The sequence below is a fragment of the Falco cherrug genome, chromosome Z, assembly GCF_023634085.1.
Source record: "Falco cherrug isolate bFalChe1 chromosome Z, bFalChe1.pri, whole genome shotgun sequence".
NCBI lineage: Eukaryota > Metazoa > Chordata > Aves > Falconiformes > Falconidae > Falco > Falco cherrug.
The window spans coordinates 74,537,907-74,553,052 of record NC_073720.1 but is presented as its reverse complement, the minus strand read 5'-3'; the positions used below and the strand labels follow the sequence as shown (position 1 = coordinate 74,553,052).

General features: G+C 42.7%; 2 protein-coding genes across 2 annotated transcripts in view; one reads left to right on the top strand and one right to left on the bottom strand.

Moving 5' to 3' along the window:
- INIP (INTS3 and NABP interacting protein) overlaps window positions 1-15,146 on the top strand; it is a 231,057-nt gene that overhangs the window by 38,622 nt on the left and 177,289 nt on the right. The gene's annotated exons all lie outside the window — the stretch shown is intronic.
- Window positions 292-15,146, bottom strand: part of KIAA1958 (KIAA1958 ortholog) — a 73,079-nt gene continuing 58,224 nt past the window's right edge. Inside the window, exon 3 of the mRNA XM_055698430.1 lies at window positions 292-14,798. Coding sequence (XP_055554405.1) covers window positions 13,753-14,798 — 1,046 coding nt within the window. The 3' untranslated portion in view covers window positions 292-13,752. The remainder of the gene's footprint in view (window positions 14,799-15,146) is intronic.

Below are 15,146 nucleotides of genomic sequence, written 5' to 3'. Positions count from 1 at the left end.
TTTAATTTTAAAACCTCCTGAACAGAGAAAATTCAGACCTCACAAGCAACTCTTTTAAAAGATGCATATCCTTGGATGCACATTTAATTTTATTCTAGATGAACACTAAAACAAAACTATGAGGAGAGCAGACCTTACTGCTGAAATTCAAAGTGCAAAATAACTTTAAGCCAAACTGTGCCTTGGAATTGATGTAACCATATGAGGTTCAGGAAAATTAATACAAAAAGGCTCTCAGGATGTAGGCTTTCATTTCTACTGAAGTGAGATTAAATGAGCACATGGTTCAAGTCAAGCTTGCTTTTAAGTGCATTCCTGAGCAGGGAAGGACATACTTACTTAAGCAACTGTTTAAAAGTTTTCGTGAAACACAACCCCAGAAGTAAGAGGGTATGACAGCAACTATTTCTCGGTGAGCCTATTTGCACTCCGCTAATCAAAATGCATCACAGGTCCATGGGAACTTCCCAGCTATGCTGATACTCGCACTTGAAAAGCATGAGAGTGAGCTGTACTTCTTTTATACAATGTGCTTTGAAATGCCAAGTAAATTGTTTTCACTAGATTGAAGAAAGCAGTCAACTTTGCAGAAAGCAGTTTATTAAATATATGAGACTTTATTGCTACAACCAATTACAGACAAAATACTGTGAATAAAGCATGCACTTACCACAGACATCAATGACTACCTTGATTATTTTTTAAATGGTCTTTAATTCTGTAAGTTTAAGGCTGTACCAATACAAAGTTAAAAAAAATCAAAAATAAAAATTCACACTACAATAGCAGCAAACATCGTACAGACAGTGAAATCAATCTAATGCAGCAGAACCAGACTTCTTAAAGATTATCATAAGGGAATAAAAATGGAGCTGGAGTGCAATAAAGATCAGAATGTCTCTGGAATTTGCAGATCAGTAAAAGTGGATATCACACTCCAGTTAGCACACAACTGAATCCATTCTTTTCAAAAGTCTAATCTGACAACTGAGCAAGGGATGAAACTCAGACATCATTTAAAAAACCCAGCCTCTTGGATTTGCATTCTTCTTACTGAGGGCACTTCTGTACTCAAACACTGAAAGTACATTTTTCAAGGAGACATCTGACTGAAGTGTGACAGCAGTACAACATATGTTTGTTTACTCTATCCCAATTAAAGAAGACTGGAGTGTCTCACAGTAGGGGGAAAATACACCACACAAAAAAAACACCCACCAAACAGTTCTCAGCTGGGACAAGTGACAGACAACTTTGATGACCATATTGGTCTTCACCTGTGAAGTACCTTACCCTGTAGGAAATCTGCTTCTTAAAAATATAGAAATAGCAGTATGGCATCCATATGGGTCAAAACCTACCCAGCTGACAAGTAAGAAGATTACCAGTCCTGAAAACCCAGTTGGAGACCTAGGGTTCAAAGTATATCTTGAAATCTTTCCTCATTCAAAGTCATGCAATCTTGCCTCATGTACAGCAGCAAAGCCTTTGCACTCCTTTTTCTCAGGTCGCTGTGCAACTCCAGGGAGAAGGTAATTTGAGGACAATGGGGTTGAATAGGCAGCTCCGAAAATGGACTGTAGTTGACAATTTTTGCTCAGATTTTCAGAAAATGATCCAGTAATCTTTCCCTTCCCCTCAGACTTGCAGAGCTTAATGCATTGAAATGCATCAAAATGTTACTTTTCCCTAACAAAACACTGTATATATTATCTCCCAAATGCAGGGGCAAGAGATCTGTGTAAGAAGGTTCCCAGTGTGGAAAACTGCATTTTGAGTGGCAGATATGTAGCACTGCTCATGCTAAGATCTCTGCCTTAAATAGCTGATTACAGCTGGGGCTTGCAAAGGGGGTCTAAAAAAATCTAAGCAAATCCCCAAATTCCACTCGGGTTTGGATGGATAATTCTCTCCTAGCTCTTCACAGCAGCACAGCCTAAGCTATATTTTTTTTTCTTGGAGAAAAGAAAAAAGGCAAAGGCACAGGCAAACGAAAAAGAAAAGGCAAAGAAAAGGAAAAAGAAACAGAAAAAGGAAAAAAAAATAGTAAGAAAAGAAAATACAAAGCTTGTCCTGCAATACAATGCCCTTCAGAAAAATGCAATTAGAAAAGCAATTACAGGACTGGACAACATGCATACTCAAGGTATCACAGTGATTGGGAGGTGGCATCTAAACCAGCGCACCATTAGTATCAGCTAGTTTGCATCTTGAAACCAGTGAATCATGGTGAAAAGCAAACAAATGCCACTAGAGACTCTAACACACCACATGCAGCAGGCTAAATCCTAATGCCAGATCAGCACCTGTAGAGTAACTGCATTTCCAGCATGCAAAGTGCTAAATAAAGGATATCGATTGCTTTCCTGATTCAAATCTAAGCTGAAGGTAATGCAGATATATCTAGCTTCACAACAGAAGAGAAGAAGATGGGGGAGAAAAACATCTGTGTGCTGCAGGAATCTGATGCATTTATTTTTGCAAGTTGGGCCAACACATAGAAGCAGCTAGGAAGACCAATTGGTAAGACAATTAGTGACATTGGTGAGACCTTGAAGACTCAGATCTAGCTATAAAGAGAAGAAATGCAGGATATAAGACCATATATCACTGCCTTGCATATTTCATATTAGGGCCACATAGGCAGGAGTTCTGTGGAGTCCAAACTCTTCACTTAGGCAAGTGGAAGCACGCATTCATGTGTAAATGGCTACTAGACAAGCAAAACAATGGAGAAACACATTGCAACTGCTCTCAGCTGGCTTCTGATCTGGCAGAAGGAGCCTGAAGAAGCTACCAGTTTTTAAAGAACAATAAAAGGGCCTAACGTTTCTGAAGAAGGCCCTATTTCCTCCAAGAGATGGGAACTGAGGTGCTGCAAAAGGCTTCTGAGCATCCTAACCACTTTAGATCTTCAGCTGGGGCTTTCAAATTCATCACTTTGTGGGGTACTGGCTTGTGACCTATCACATGGGTTGATTTTCAGTGTGTTCTGGGCTGCATCCATTAATACTGCTTTTTGGAAGTGTGCTGGTATCACAGAAAGAAGGGTTACATTGAAAATTTTGGCATAAACTTGTTTTTTGGAAGTATTTTACGTGATGAGGCCTGTAAAATTTCTTGCTGGGGAACAGATATGGCTTTAGACCAGTGTCCGCAAGGATTAATTCAATGTACTCTTGTTTTCCCATGACAGTTTTTGTTAAAACTGTATTCTGATTTGAAAAGTCTTTTCAAAATGTATAACAAGCTTTTATCTCTCAGTAGAAATGGAAAACTGATGGTTAGTCTTTTCTTTTTTCCATACAAAATACTATTTTAAAGACCATGTAGTTGACCATGCCTGCTGGCTGGGAAATGCACTAGACAGATGAACATCTCGCATTTCCCTCCTGTCTGTTTCTGTTGTATGATTAAATATGGTACAATTTCAGCCTGCCAAAATCTTATCAAAATCAAAATGATCGTGTATGAATGTGTGTATTTGCTATACTGCCAGATTCTAAGCAGAGGGTGGAAAAGGAACTGAAAATGTAATGTCAGAATTTTGATAAACAGGGATTGTCTGCCATGAAAGCAGTTGAAAAGAACAAGACCAAAAATCTTGAGCTTGAATTTCGTCCAAGTCTCATTTGGCAGCAATGTGTGGCTTCAGCGGAGGCGGAACGGGGACTGGAATCCATCGCTTGACCAAGCTGACACTTGTTTACAAGAGCAGGCTCACAACTGTTGTGAGAGCTAACAGTTTCTTATGGCAATCAGAGGATTGCTTTCATTAAATGGCATTTTAGCATGCTCTGCAATGACTTTAACAGGCTCGGCTAATCACTGGATCCGTTACCAACAGGAATATTTGGGTACTACAGATTCCGTTGTACCCCTCATATTTCACACTTGGCAGACTGCTGCTGCAGGAGGTATAGCTGGGGAAGATGGCTTCTTTTCAGCTCTGTTAAAGAGGTTTTTTTCCAAATGAACATTAATGAGAAGACATTTTGAAGAAAGATGGAGAGTTCAAGACTGTTCTTTTCTTTTTACCTTTTTTTTTTTTATGCTTCAAGCTGGTAAGTGATCATCTGTGCAGAACAAGATATTAGAAGTTTGGCACCTCCTGTCTACCACAACATATTGATTCCTTCCACAGAAGGCACTAAATACTGGCTTAAAACAAGAAATGAAAAGCAGAATGCAGAATTTTACCATGACACACAAAAAAAATCCTGCTAACTGGCACAGCTTCATAGTACAGTTTTCAGTTACTTACAACAGTGGTGATTATAGCAGCAATAGTTAGCATTTTTACAAATACCACATAAACATACAAATGTCAAAACACCTAGAAAACATGCAAAATTTAAACAGCAACATCACTGATTCACACACTGCATAGAAATATTACTATTATTATTATTATTATTATTATTACTATTATTTGGCAAGACAGTGAATCTTTTTCTTATGAAACAAAAGAATTAACAAAATTAATTTTTTACAAATTGTTCTTAAAAAAGTTAATTTGTTATTAAAGTCAGTGGGTGGAAGTTAGTCTTAGAGGTTTAACTGAGAATGAATCAGAATTGACATTGTTAGGTGGAAATTTGGTTATGTTTTTTAGCCGCTGTTTTGGAAGAAACAGTGCTAATCTTGTCAATTTACAAAATGGGAGAAAACACATTCACAATAAAAGATTAGAAAGATTAAAATATTGCATGCATAGAAAGATAAAAGCCTTACTTTAGCTGTTTCTCCCTAGCACTGCTCACCATGAGACCAAGGGTTGTCATAGCAAAAGTGCTTGTCAAAGGCAGAGTTAAGGCCAGCAGATAATTAAAACAAATGGAAATTATTTTCTAATTCCAGTGTAAAACGAAGTAGGATATTAAAGGATAATTTTGTCTTCTTTAGAAAAAAAAAGACAAAAACTTCCATTGTGTTTGCCAGGTTTTCCCACTGCCTTTATACTGTCTTCATCACACTTAAATATTCTGCCAGGTTTTTTTCTTCCAATCTTGAATATTTGCTCTACTCAAGTTGACCCTGAGATAAATGGGTCACGTGGACAAAACCAAATGCTGACAATGCACCTATGGCCAAGCGATGTCAGGCTTCAGTATTTAGAGACCCATTTGTACCAGTGAGGCTTGTCACGTGCTTACAGCCAAGTGCATTTCACATCCCAAGCTGAGTGGAAGCAGGCGGCATGGGCATACAGTTCTCACAGTGCTGCAGAACTGGCACCAAACCCTTTCCAGCAGCAGCACCAGGCAGCTTGCAGGCACTGCCATAAACTGCAGCAAAATCAGATTCTCACCTTTTCTTCCCCTGACGGCTTTCAGACTCCATTAAGACATTTTATGCCACATTTTGTCTGCACATCCCTGAATGCTCTGGATATTTCTGCAACTGCATTTCACATCCATGCACCCAGTCTCGTGCAGAGGAACCCAGTCTTGCAAGCAGCTCACAGAGAAAGCTCCCATAGAAGGCAAAGCTTGGAAGATCTGAACTGTAAGCACCATACAGAAAACAAAGGCTTCAACAAAGCAATTTACACTGCAGTCATTCTTCAGCACACCTTCAGCCTCAGAACCACTAGGAGAAGATTTGCCTTCCTACCCAAAAATTACCAAATTTGGTTTGAAGCCAGTCACTATTGCCTTGCCTTCTGTATCTAGACTTTGCATCCACTGCTGAAGACACAGAGGCTGCAGTAAGTCTCCTGCACTGGCTTTTTTTCAGGCTGGAAATGTGACATACAGTGAGTGTATTAAATATTTGACAGTAGAAGAGGAGGAGTTCTGGCAGGAGCAGTGTGGGGCAGCCCAGGGGATACTGAAGGCTATGCATGATTTAGGCCGGCTGAGAACATGCTATAACGGTAAGGAAGACAGTCAGCAGGATTACAGCCTTCAGAAAGCCTAGATGAAATTCTAGGCATGAGGAGTGTTAAGAGTGTCTTTGTTCGCAAACGTAACAGCTGAAGTAGCAAAGATAGTATCTATAAAATTAATTTTAAGAGTTTACTTTTCTAGTGTAAAAATAATACAATGTTTTTGTCCAAAGTATTTTGCATTTTCTTGATTATTTTACCCTCCCTTGGCTGTTTCATTATTTTCTGGACACTTACAGACTGCATAAAACAGTAGTAATGAAAAAACACACAAGCGGATTCCTGAAACACTATGTAAAAGCTGAACAGCTCTTCTAATTCCCGCTGAAACTCTATCCCACTGAATTTCAATGACAGCACCTACCTTACCAGTCTCTTAAACACTGTGAGCAAAACCTCTATTAACTAGAAAAAAACAAATTGAAATCTGAAAAGGTACTGATTTTTTCAGATACCAGTGGCTACCGTGTAATGAATGCTGAGCACAAAAATAAACGATTAACAAAAGCATCCTAATCCCTTCAAAACAGTAAGTCCATTTTCAATGCACAGACAACTCATTTAATGGCATTTGTATAATGAAACAAACACAATTTTGTCTGCATTACCAACTAACGTTAACCCCTTCAGCAAGAGGAAATAAATTCCTTGCTTGAGACAGAGACTCTTGAGATTGTTAAAACCCATCAGTTTATGTAATGAGCACATTTCATGCCAAACCAATTTCCCCCCCGCCATCAGATTAGATATTAAAGCTTTCAGCATCACCACTCCTTTGAACATGTTCCATTGAATGGCAAGTGTCAAACTTTTCAACAAGCTCACAGGTGTCTCTAAGATATGGGGCTTTTTAGCCTTCCAGCATTTCACTGCGGTAAATGCCTCTCTACTGCTTTTGGAAGGGTCAAGGTGCTGGAGGACAACTTCAGCAGAGCTTCACAGGGCTTCAGCCAGAGACAGTGCAGTGGGGAGGAGCAGGCTGGCACCTAGTTGTGGAGCTGGAAGCAGTGCAACCACAAAACTTGTTGGGGGCTCAGAGAAACTTGACTTGTCCTCAGAAGGGCCACTCCATCACCAGCTGAAGTTACGCTGCTGTGAAAGACGTGGAGCAGTGATGTCCCTGGTGGCTTTTAGCTTTCCAAAACCCTTGAGGAGATACAGCTCAGCTTCATTGTGTCTGTCATACGTTGTCCATGGGGAAAGCACCATCATTTAGTTGTGCTTCGGGCCTTCCCTCTTCTTGGCTTGCACATGCCTGGGTGATAGGGGTGTCCTTGGCAAGCTACCCCAGGCTCTCAGCTTCTGGAGAGTGGTGCAGCAACACCCATGCTGGCTCTGCACAGACTCAAAAGATGTGCCACGAGACACCAGCTGATGCAGTACTGTTCTCAGCCACCAACTCAGCATATGGGGACTGTCACCAGAAAGTATAGTTCAAGTTTTTGGCTAGGAATCTAGCCATACTTTATGCTGGACTGCCTTCTCTCTGCACTCCTCAGCACTGAGAGTACAGATTTAGCAAACACATGAAAGCACAGAAAGAAAAAAAAATACATCCTCCCTCTTAAGAACAAGGACAGCAAAACAGCCATCTCTTCACATTGACTTTTAGCAAAGAACCCTTGTTGAAGAAGTGCAGACTCACTTCCCACCACTTTTCATAGTGAACAGCGGAGTCCTTCTCTACCCTAACCAAGAGGCATGAATTGGATCTTTTCAGGCATATCATATGATATTTCCGTGTCCTGTAAGCTCTCCTCCTTCCCACAGTCACACTGCCTCTGCGAGTTCAGGGAGTCAGGGGGTCCCAATGCCCTGTTGCCCACACCACATGAGATGAACTGATTTCCACGATGGAGTGAGGCCAAAAGTTAGGTACTGTTTAGAACCAGTCATCTCAGTCCTATTTTAAGGATGTCAGCGGGAAGTCAAACAGTGCACAAATGTGGACCTGGTCCCCTACCCAGGAGTGAATTTCATCTTCTTTCATGATTTGACAGCACTCTCCCAAAAAGCAGAAGAGAAAAGAGAGGAAGAGTGCTTCCAGTACAAGAGATGCGAGCTTCCAGAGTGCTCGCATTGAGTATCCCACAAACCCCGCGTACCTGACACGAGGCAGTCTGCCCTGAGCATGTTATCCCCAAAGCACAAGGTCACTTGATAGCAGGGAGGGAACTCTCAGCCAAGAGCTGCCCTGCACAAAGCGGTCCCCTTGCCCCCAGTGCAGATGCCAGGAGAGGGGAATATTAGAGGATCAGGGATGGTAAGAGGAGTGAGGATGTCGGGGACAGGGAAGACCAGTCAGTCAATCACAATCACATGCAGCTTATTGTCAGAAGGGATGATCAGTCCATGCACTAGTCAGGTCAGTCAATGCACTTACGGGATGCACTCAGACACGGTGACAAGAAAGGGTAAATATGTGCTGGACAGGGAGGAAACCTAGTGCAACAGGAATCTCACTTTCCTTTAAGGCTGTTTCAGTCTTTAGGGTAGCCCAGGCTCTAGAGTGACACACCACCTGCTCTTTCTGATCCCCATCTTCCCACCTCACATCGTTTGCGCAAACAGCACAACAAGATCTGGTCACAAACATCTGAGACAAGCACGCACAGCAGTACAACATGTTGCTTGCGTCTCATTCTCTACACAGCTTTCTAAGATGGCAGCTATACTGTAGACTGAATACCAGCGCACAGCAGCTTCTAAAAACAAAAACACGAAACAGTTTGAAAGCACTGATGTTCTTCACAAAGGAGAATGTGCAACAGGGACACTGATTCCATTGTTAGATTGTCCTCTATGTCAACAGCCTGGATGCTGCTGTCATAGAATTATTGCACTATGCAAATGAACAAAGTATGTGCTGTTATTTTAGATATCCCTTGTAATTTCGTCTACAATGTAGTTCACAACAGTATTCATTCTCCTACACTTAAAAATACATTTTGTTGCATAATTACGTATTTGAAAATTAAACAGGCAGTTTGCAACACCCGGATATCAAAGACTTCGGTTCCAATTACCTGCATGAATACACGTACATTGTGCAAACCCACAATATCATAAATACATGCATGAGTGACTAAAAAACCAGAGCTTAAGCTGTCCAAGTGGCCACAGCTCTGCCCAGCTATATGTGCAATCACATGAACAGATCCAAGTGCTTCTATTGTGCACAGCTGCATCCAGATCAGTCCAGTGACATCCATGTATAATCCCCATGTCTGACTTGGTTTGGTGTCAGGAGAAGGCCACGTGGGAATGCCTGCACTAACACTGGTGCAGACTCCTTCACACTATGTGCAGGCCTGTGCTTTGGCAGTCTGCTTCTTTCTTAAGTTCAAAGCCAAATTTTGCTCTTGGTAGCACTGAGCAAATCTCCCAAGCTGGTAGACGGTGCTGAAGGCAACCAATACATCTGCAAATGATTCAGAAGAGTCTCGGTCTGTGTTACCCTTTTGATGGGTTTCCAAGGCCGAAGTAGCTGAGCCAGGCTAATGACTCTGTGTAGATGTGTAATGTACTGGTAGGGGAACACCTTCCTGTGTCTCCCCCACTGGCTTTGCATCTCAGTTTGTAAGCAGATTCAACTCAGCAATCTGACAGAAAATTACCTGACTTCCCCTTTTTTCTGCTGCATTTTCTGCTGGGCTAGTGAGTTGAAGTGATTCACCTAAGAGGTCTAACAGTGTCAAAGAAAGGTGAGTGGCAGGAAAAAAGGAAGGGAAAGCGAAAGGAGAAAATCGAGCACCACTTTGGAGCCAGCTACCATCATCTTACAGAAATCGGAGCCTTACTGTGATGCAGAAGCTCAGCCTTTACATTGGAGCACAATGCAGTCAGGAGCCTTACAGGCTCTGCTGGACAGGAGGCAGGACGGCGTTTTGCCAGCTGCCCTTTTGATTTCTGGGTAAAAGGTACTCTATCAAGAGCCGTGGTGGGAGACCCCAATCCTTTGCTTAGGCAGAGAGGAAGGCTTGTAAGAGTTCCTAGCACTAGCCCCTGGCCACACCGTGGTGTCTTACCACCAGGGAAGTGGCCCACCGCTGCAGTGAGCCTGCAGGTTGCTGGTGGAGCAGGTTTGACACCCTCATTTGGAGTACTGAGAGACAATTATAAGCAACTGAGCTGTCACCTCGTAGCTGAGCCACAGTGACAGGGACATCTCTCCTGCCAGCATGAGACAAAACCATGAGAGTGGTTTAAATCAGAAGTCTCCCTCCCAGTGGGTTAGCAACCCTCCCCAGGGCCTTAAAACAAATAGTAATTTGTTAAACTGTGGTCACTCAACTCCTTGCAACTGTCCACAAATGAAGACTGGGTAGTATGTTGTGCTAAATGCCCTTCAAAGCTAATGTATGTGGAGTATGATACTACTGTATCATATTCTGGCCATATGTGTTTAACTTTTTAAACAAGCAGTCTGTTTGGGGCTGCCCCATCAGAATTTGCCAGGCAATCTGCTATCAGCATCAACTGGAAGCTTGAGTTACTAGAGATGTCACAAAGGAGAACAAAACCACTCCCATAATACCGAGGCTACCACAATAAGCACACATCCTCCACAGCTTATCACCCAATCAGACAAGCAAAAGCTGCTGATGTGCCCTGCTAAGCCACAGGTGTCAAGAGACATTGCCTCACCCAGCACACAGGCTGGACATCAGCACAAACCGTCTTAACATTGTGGCAAAGAACAAGTCAGCATGTGGAGTCAAGAAGTCATAGGAAATGCTTTTTATGACCTCCCAGCTCATGTGCAAGAGTGTCCGTTTTCTTTCTTCTGGGTCACTGAGCATTTTTGGCTCCTGCCAATAGAGCCAAGGTCTGCGTTGCGGCTGAATTGCAGCACTGAGGTGAAGTAGCACCTCTAAGACCTGCTTGCAGTATGGCATACCTGCAGCCAGTGACATGCCCCCTTGGAGACAAGAGTAACTGTAATTACCACACTAAATAGCCCCCACAAAATAGCCCACTCTGAAGCAACACACCTAAAGCATACCCGCAGAAGATGTGAACCACTGCCAAGCTCTGAGCCTGATAATAGCATGAGAAGCAATTTGGTTCTAAGGTCTGGTTTCCCACCTCGTGGGGCTTGAGAAGAAACACAAGGTGGCTACACCTTAGGGTGGCTTCTTTCCCCTACAAGCTCAAGGCAGCTTTTCCCAGCAAAGAGAAGCAGCTTGGCAGGGGAGGGGAGGTGAGAAGCTGAGATCTGATGCCCCACAAAGGACAGCTGATACCTAGCCACCTGTTGCAGCACTAGAAAGGCAAGGTGGGGAAGTAGGTCTGATCCTGCAATAGCTGCCACTGCAAAGTGCTGAGATGAGTGCCAATAGGGAGAAACAGAGACCCCAGACTGTCCTAGAGGTTAGCTCCATGGTCGAGCTCTCATGTGGCACCCTTAGGGAGCTCCTTGGCATGAGACCCCCTGCACTCTAGCACATACTAAGAGCAGCTGGGTAAGTCCTCAGTGGGAAACACCAATAAACGCCACAGCCTTGCATGAGCCTCACAAAACTATTTTTAACTGTATCACATTAAAAGCACCACTGTCAAAAGGCAAGGCTGTGCAAACAGCAATCAGATGGCTGGCCTTGTCTGGCAGCTGGGCAGCTGTCTTGCTGGCTGCACCCAAAGTCTGTTTGTGCTTCCTTCTCCTTCACCTACAAACCAGATTTGCCATGGCACTGAAAGTCAAGGACACTGCTTGCACTCACTTCAGCAGTGTCATGATTCGGCCTCAAGCCCCCAGACCAAGTCACGGAAGTATAGCTCTGCAGTACGAATGACTGCTGGAGCCTACCAATCCACTGCCCACCATACACGCCCCAGAGACAGCAGCCAGTAACTCAGGGGCTGTGGATTTGGAGGTTACACTGCCACAGCGTGCAAGACCCTGGGACAGCTGGCACACAGGAAACCTAAGACTGTACTAGCCTTGCTACGTGCAGAGCACAAACTGATCACAGCCAGGCTGTGCCACCTGCAGGAAGCTTCGTGGGAGGACAGATGCTTATTACAGTGGAAATCTCTTCTCTTAGACCTCCCAGTGGCACATCTGCTACCTACCCCATCCCCAAAACAGACCTTCAATAAGGCTTAAGTGAGGTGCAGGCATTCTGCCACCTCCTTCGCACACAGGAACATTTCATCCTAGCAACACAGAAACAGTTTTTAAATGGTGCCAGGTGGGTGATTTTTATTCTGTCTGCTACCTCTATTTCACCCTTTCTTTGGAATTAGTGATGATTAAAGTCACTGCACAGTTGCAGGTCTAAAGAATATGAAGGATATGCAGGAATATGAAGGAATAAAGACAAACATGCACACAGAAACAAAACAATACACACACCCCCCAAAAAAAAAAAACCCAACAAAAAAACCCCCACCAAAACCAAAAAAACCCACCACCACAAACCCAACCAAAAAAACAAATAAGAAAGCCCCTCAGGAACAGTTTGATCCAACAACCATGGGAAGTCAGCTGAGGTTGACTCTTTCATTGACTTCAGTGGTCATTAGATCACCCCAGCAGACTTGTCTGAAGCCTCATCATGGCCCTGGGATATCCTAGTGGAACATAAACTAAGCTGAATTACTTGAGAAGTACCATACATAAATTTAAAGGTCAAGAATCATACTCGTTCACTGAAGTGCTGAATTTGTTAATGTTTTCTCTGTACTTAGAGAAAAGGACAATTACGTTGCAAACTCAAATGCTGGAACAGTAGTACTCATTAATTCAAGGCTTTAAGGACCAAATTCTGCTTTCAGATTCACATGCACGTATTCCATTGTCTGCAATGGAAATAGGTTATGCGTAGCTGACTTAAATTTGTTTTCCAGCACTTACAACTATCCCGCTTTTTCATTTTCTGTAGTAAATATGAAATAATTGTTAGACTCTCTATGCTGTTTTTTTGTGGATTTCAAATGACATCTTAAGACATATTTGATGCAAATTTTTTTGTACAGTTTGGGATAAGATTGTGGATTTTTCTGCCTTGTTGCATTCCCCAGAATACTGAAAGTGGCGTTAAGTCAGTAGATCTTACATTAAGTATACACAGTCACAAAATACTAACAATCCATGCTTAAACAGTTAAAATTAAGTGTATGACAGTGGTTTTGCTATTGTACTTTTGCATATCTTTGAAAACGATGCTTTTTAGTCCAAAGACCAGCAACATTTTGATCACAGAAAATCATCAACAAAACCAAAAGTTAAAAATAGCCTTTAGCTGACTTCAGGTGTTTTTTTCCCCATCTAGCATAAATGAGCCTCAGGAAACAAAATAAAAAACAGACAAAACATGTTGTAAATTATATAATGAACTTACATTGATGTATCTCTTATTTCTTGGTGTTGCTGATCAAGCATAAGCCAGCAGGTAAGAAGCAGCAGCCAGTGATAAATTTGTCTCCTCCACTCTGGGAGGTCATGTTAAAATTAGAAGTTGAAAAAATGCTTTAAAATTGAATTGCTACGTAAGCCTCCCTGGGGATTTACACTCACTGATGTGCGCATGTTAAAAATGGTATTTCCAGTCTATCTTGTTGCCTGAGAACCATTTTTGTCCTTTTAAAATCTGCATTTATATTATAACCCATAAGAACCTTTTATTTTTGTATTAACACTATAAATACTATGTTAGTAATACTAAACTATTTCTATTGACTTATTTGTAAAAAGAAAAATATATTATATATTTTTATATTTTTATAAAGTGAATTAACACTGGAGAGAGGGCTATGGGGGAATAGTGTACAATCACAGTTGATGTGTATTATTGGGCACAAATTCAACGTTTGAAACAAAAAGGAAAAGAAGTAAGTGTTCAGGTGATATCCCTCTTTCAAGCTGTGTCCGAGGAAGAGTCATAGGATGCCGACACTATGAAGTTGCCAGTATTCGAGTGGCTTGCCATGGACTGGGCAGCCTGCTGGCTCAAGTTATTGCAGATCAGCACCAGCTGGTTGCTCTGCGCTTCTGAGAGGGTGCTACAGCTCTGGTAGACACTGAAGTTGGTCTTCCGACCAGGGATGTTGCCCTTCTCACACATCGTCTTTACCATCTTGGCAAGCTTGTTTTTCCCCAGAGCTTGGCAGTTGTACCAGTGAAGTGCAGCCAAGTTGACGACAGGTTTGATGGACAGGTAAAAAGGCGCGTCCTCGTAGCGCATGGCTGGAGGCCGCCTCTGGGCATACTCCTTGTAGTCTTGCACAGGGCAGGTCTGTGGGGAGTGCTGGGTGGCATACACCCGTGAGTCCGTCCCCCCTCTCTTGCTTTTGGCGTTGGCATCTCCATTGTCTGGCCCCATCCACTCCAGGTATTCCAACCCAGTCTCTGTCACCCGCAGCCTGATGTCTCCCCACTTGAGGGTGGACCCATGGAAACCTGTGCAGTGTCCAAACGCTTTAGTGTTGTTCAGCCAGACAAGGTTCAGCAGCCCTTCAGGATTGTACCGGCTTAACAAGCCTCTTTTACGCAGGATAAGCTCATCAGCAAAGGTGAGCTTCATAGATTTGTGTGGCTTGTTTCCTTTTCCTTTACACCTGAGCTCTATCTGCTTTTGCTTTAGAGCTTCCTGGGACCTCTTGAACTCCTTATCTCTCGTAATACTGTATCCATACCTGTGCTCTTTGAGATACCGCTCCAGCCCACACTGATAGTTGGCCAGACTGTTTGGCTCGTATTCAGACCCATCCTTCTGTCTGGCATCCACAAAGAAGGAAGCAAGGTAGGCATCAAGCTCTTTGCAGGGGATGACATAGATCTCACGGGTCTCAGAGGGGTACTTGGAGATCAGGAACTCTCGGAAATTGCGGAGAGCTGTCTGTGTGCTGCGAATGGTCTTCTCATTCTGCTCCCTGCTGAGCTCCGCTGCTCTCTCATCCTGGTCTGGAAAAGGGAGAAGGGGAAAGACAAAAAAAGCAGAACCCATGAGTGCATGTGATATGCTTTTGCCCAAAACAAATTTCCTTAAAAAAAAAAAAAAAAAAAAATTTCACAAAGAGCACTGGAAAACATCATTACATACCTGTCACATGACTGAAAAGCCAACTTCAGTTTCACAAATGATGTACTACAGTATGACACAAACCCAAAATGACCTCCTCATGACACTGGGGCACAGTTTTATGCATGGAGATTTGTGGAAAACAGTGGAATTACACACAATCTGCTTTTTAAAACAAATGCAAAGTAGAAGGCTTTGCTGGGTGCAGGGCCCAATCCAAGTAATAAACC